This window comes from Gossypium raimondii, chromosome 3, assembly GCF_025698545.1.
Source record: "Gossypium raimondii isolate GPD5lz chromosome 3, ASM2569854v1, whole genome shotgun sequence".
NCBI classification, from domain to species: domain Eukaryota; kingdom Viridiplantae; phylum Streptophyta; class Magnoliopsida; order Malvales; family Malvaceae; genus Gossypium; species Gossypium raimondii.
The window spans coordinates 37,565,187-37,569,454 of NC_068567.1; the positions used below are offsets into that span (position 1 = coordinate 37,565,187).

A 4,268-nucleotide genomic window follows, 5' to 3' on the forward strand; every position below is an offset into this window, starting at 1 on the left:
AGGACCACTTCGATGATCAATGTAAGGCCTTTAACTTAGCTGAAACTCCCAAACCCGATTGAAGATGTTACAATAATTTAATAATATCACATGCATAACACATGTCATTAAAATTAATATATATAGAATAATAATTCAATAAATTAAAAGTTTTTAACATCTCAACCAAGGCAAAGTCATATTTAATTTAAAAATAAAAAAAGTAAAAAAGGACAATTGACCTTTTCAACAAAAGAATTTCCATTAATAATGTACTTAATAATAATCCATATATAGAGAGAAAATTGCTACTGAAGTTTAAAATTTCACAAATAAATTGAGAGGGTGACATGTTATTAACATAGAGTAAATATATATATATATATATATATATATAAAAGAGTTAAACATATAACAATTTTTAATTCTACCTGTTAAAAAAATTGCGTTGATACAGACATTGTTTCAACAAAAATAAAAAGAAATGGTAAAGCCTTTGGTCTAAATTAGCCTTACAGCTATATAAAACCAGCAAGTTTATAGGGGTTTGAATTTTGTAATTAACTCTGAAAGTTAGGTGTGTTTTAATTTTCAAAAAAATGGTCAACAAAGATATACCCTTTATTTTAGTCTATGTTCCCAGTTAAGGCAAGTTGGTCCCAGTTAATTTGTGAGCTGAACTTGATTAATCATCACATGGTCATTAGTTTCTTGTTAAATGTTTATCTCTGAACTGATACAAAATAGTATACATTAAAATCTGACGAGTCAGTGGAATAGAAGCTCTGGGGAATGGAATAGAAACTGAATTTTCGGATTCTGAGGAAAACTAAATATCATTAGATTAATACTAAACACTGGCATCGGACTTTTACAGTCCAAATATATAAATTAATATATTTCAGCTTTGTGTATTGGGAGTTGGTTAAATAATTCAAACCCAAAAACTATAAATATATATATATCTATATGTGATTTTTGGGATTTCATTTGTCTTGACTTGAAATTGGATAGGCAAAAAGTATCATGGGATTTGCATTAAAAAAATTGCAAGTTATTATCCCTAGACGCTGCTGATTTTGTAGCTTCTTGAGATTCTTCCATTAAACAAAACTTCAAAATTACAAGTAATTACAAAATATGAGTTTGTTGTAGAATTTGATGGACCCTTGCTGATTCAAATGCTAAGAAGTATGGTTTTTTTGAGTTTTGAATTTCTCTTGTGATGGAGGATTTTTGCTTTGACCCCACTTGATTCTAATTTTATATTTAAGTAAAAAAAAGAAAAAGAAAGGAAATAAAAAGAAAAATAATCAAGGAAAGAAAATAGTATATGTTTATTTTGGTTGTATGGTTAAGATTAGTAAAAGAATATTTAAAAAAAATAGTAAAAGAAAGTAAAATAAACCTGGAATGATATTTGGTACATTTCCACTAAAATTTTTAGACTCCACAAGCAGAGTTAGGCGGTTGACAAATGTTTTGACAAGTATTCGATAAGCGTATAATAAAATATTAAAAAATATTTTAAAACAGAAACATATAGATAAATAACAAATTTTTAAGACTGCTTATTAAAATAAAATAAAAACTACAGTCTTGTATATCAAATACTAACCCAATAAACAATATTAATAACTTTTGTTTGGTTAAATCGTGCAAAGTAAAAAAAAATTATAATATATATTTTTCAATTAAATAATTTTATAAAATAAATTATGTAAAAAAAGTATAAAATGATATTTCATAAAGTTCAGTTTGCATTATTTTCTTTTACTTTCTTTTTGTTGTATTAGTTGAATCCTAGAGTAAATTCAGTGTGATGAATGTGACTATTGGATATAGAGACAAAGGCAAAACAAACAACTCTTGTAAAATGAAATCCATTTTCTTGACGTGGGTTTAATTTCTTGGTAGTTGTTCTTATTTTCTATTTTGGAAGAAGCGTTTGCCATTAGCTTCTTCGGTGAGCCAACCGATCCTCGCAAAACACACACACTCGTTTTAAAAGTCACCAAAAAAAGCGGCTGAACCTTCGGGGGCAGCCCCCTCCTCAGGAAGCATATATTGGCTTCAAATTAAGTGAACCTTAACTCTCAACTTGGTGGTCTTTGAGTTCAATATCTCTTTTTAAACTTTGCTTGTTGCTTAGGGTTTGCTTCATTCTCAAGCTGTTCATTTGTCAGCAAGTTTCTTGCTCTTCAGTCTTCTTCTAGGGTTTTAATATAGTTCCCCCACCTAGAAACTTTATTATTTTCAACTTTCAGTTTGACCAAAGAAAAGAGAAACAGGAGAACTTGGGTTTTGTTTTGGTATATAGGAAAATAGAGAGAATATATGGATGAGAGAGTAAGTGATAGTGATAAAATGGAAGAAATCATGCTTCCTGGGTTCAGGTTTCATCCAACAGATGAAGAGCTTGTTGGGTTTTATCTGAAAAGAAAGATTCAGCAGCGCCCTCTCTCAGTAGAGCTGATTAAGCAACTAGACATCTATAAATATGATCCATGGGATCTTCCAAGTAAGTTACTTAATCCTCTACTCCATATATATATATATCCATATATGTTTTAGTGTCTGATTAGAGGACATGGGAACTAACAGTAGTTTCTTTTTCTATGAAGAACTGGCAACCACTGGAGAGAAAGAGTGGTATTTCTACTGCCCCAGGGACAGAAAGTACAGAAATAGTGCAAGGCCAAACCGAGTCACTGGAGCTGGATTTTGGAAAGCCACAGGGACTGACCGCCCCATCTATTCCTCAGAAGGCAGCAAGTGCATTGGGTTGAAGAAATCTCTTGTGTTCTACAAAGGTAGAGCAGCCAAAGGGGTGAAAACTGACTGGATGATGCATGAGTTTAGGTTACCTTCTCTCACTGACTCCGCGGCTACGCCACCAAAGAGATTCCTCGACAAATGCCTTCCTGCCAATGTAAACAAACCACTTTCTTTTAAAACCTTTCTGCCTCTTTTGCTTTTTTATTTTTATTTAATCAGCTTTCTATGAAAATTTTTTGCAGGACTCATGGGCGATATGCAGGATATTCAAGAAAACTAACTCCACAGCTCAAAGAGCTCTTTGTCATTCGTGGGTTTCTCCAATACCTGAAACATCATCAATATCAGATATGCTTAGAGGTTCAGATACTCCTCAACTTTCTTCAGACAACATATCCTTGACACCCAAAACCAGTTCATCACCAGTCCAGTTTAACCTTATCAGTAACACTGACCTACTACAGGCATCTTCTGCTGCATTTTCTCCTTTAGACTTTGTCCCTTACAAGCCCCTCTCCCAGATGGCTCCTCAACTTCCCATCTCCAATGGAGACCTAACCAGCCTCATTTTTGCACCTCTTGATCAAACCCCATCACCTGCAAAATCCGCAGTTGATGTTACTTCCGTGTTGCTTAACATGTCATCTTCCATGCTTGGAGAATACGATAGTACTGTGCACTTCCATGGCGGATCGCAAGATCATTGCAATGGCTTCTCTTCAGGGACATTGCCCCACGGGATCCAAGGGAACATGGTGATCAATAATGAAGATCATGAAAATGCACTACTTAAAAACCTGAATGTCACCCATGTTGATGATCAGTGGGATGGTATTAGATCCATTGGATTTCCTTTCAGTTTGCCTTTACCCATGAGTGTGGCGGATGCTTGGAAGCCAAGCATGCCTTGAGATTCTTCATGTTCTAGTGAGATGTCAACAAGTTTTTCCTCCGCCAAATGTCACACTTGACTTGATCTACTTGATATAAACTTTTCCCACTTTAGAATTTAACATGTAGAATCGTTTTGTAGGCATATTAAATTGTTTCATTATTTTGAGAACGGAAAATTTTATTGTTAAATTCTTAATTAGTAAAATAAAACACATAAATACATGCATATGCAACACTTACATTTAGACAATATTTTAAAATACATATATTGGAATAGAGAAGAATTGTATGAAACTATGATTCCACGTCATCTTTATCCATTTCCGATAGAAAATGACAAATTAGATTTTTCTTCTTGATTTTAGACCTTTTCCTCTTAGAAAATTCAAATCCAACTAAAAATACTAAAAACAGGAGAAAAAAATGATTTATCATCCTTCTATTGAAAATAGATAAAGATAACATGAAATCACATTTTCATACCGTACATTCTTATTTGGAAGAGTCATATATATAAATATATATACAAACTAATATATGTTTACTTGACCATTATTTTCAGTTTCATTAGATATGCTAAATAGTATTAGGCTCTTATAATCCCATAACTAAGTGGC

At 32.5% G+C, this 4,268-nt stretch overlaps 1 protein-coding gene across 1 annotated transcript; it reads left to right on the forward strand.

The window, feature by feature from the left end:
* The first annotated feature begins 2,091 nt into the window (after positions 1 to 2,091).
* Positions 2,092 to 3,877, forward strand: LOC105796163 (protein FEZ). The gene is made up of 3 exons (XM_012625765.2): positions 2,092 to 2,500; positions 2,604 to 2,911; positions 3,000 to 3,877. The coding sequence occupies exons 1-3, from the start codon at positions 2,317 to 2,319 to the stop codon at positions 3,666 to 3,668; spliced, it is 1,161 nt and encodes a 386-aa protein (XP_012481219.1). The 5' UTR covers positions 2,092 to 2,316; the 3' UTR covers positions 3,669 to 3,877.
* Positions 3,878 to 4,268: the final 391 nt, after the last annotated feature.

Coding starts and splice junctions, on each gene's coding strand:
- LOC105796163 (XM_012625765.2), top strand. CDS start 2,317: ATGGATGAGAGAGTAAGTGATAGTGATAAAATGGAAGAAATCATGCTT. Junction 2,501..2,603: donor TGATCCATGGGATCTTCCAA/GTAAGTTACTTA, acceptor TTTTCTATGAAG/AACTGGCAACCACTGGAGAG. Junction 2,912..2,999: donor ACAAATGCCTTCCTGCCAAT/GTAAACAAACCA, acceptor AATTTTTTGCAG/GACTCATGGGCGATATGCAG.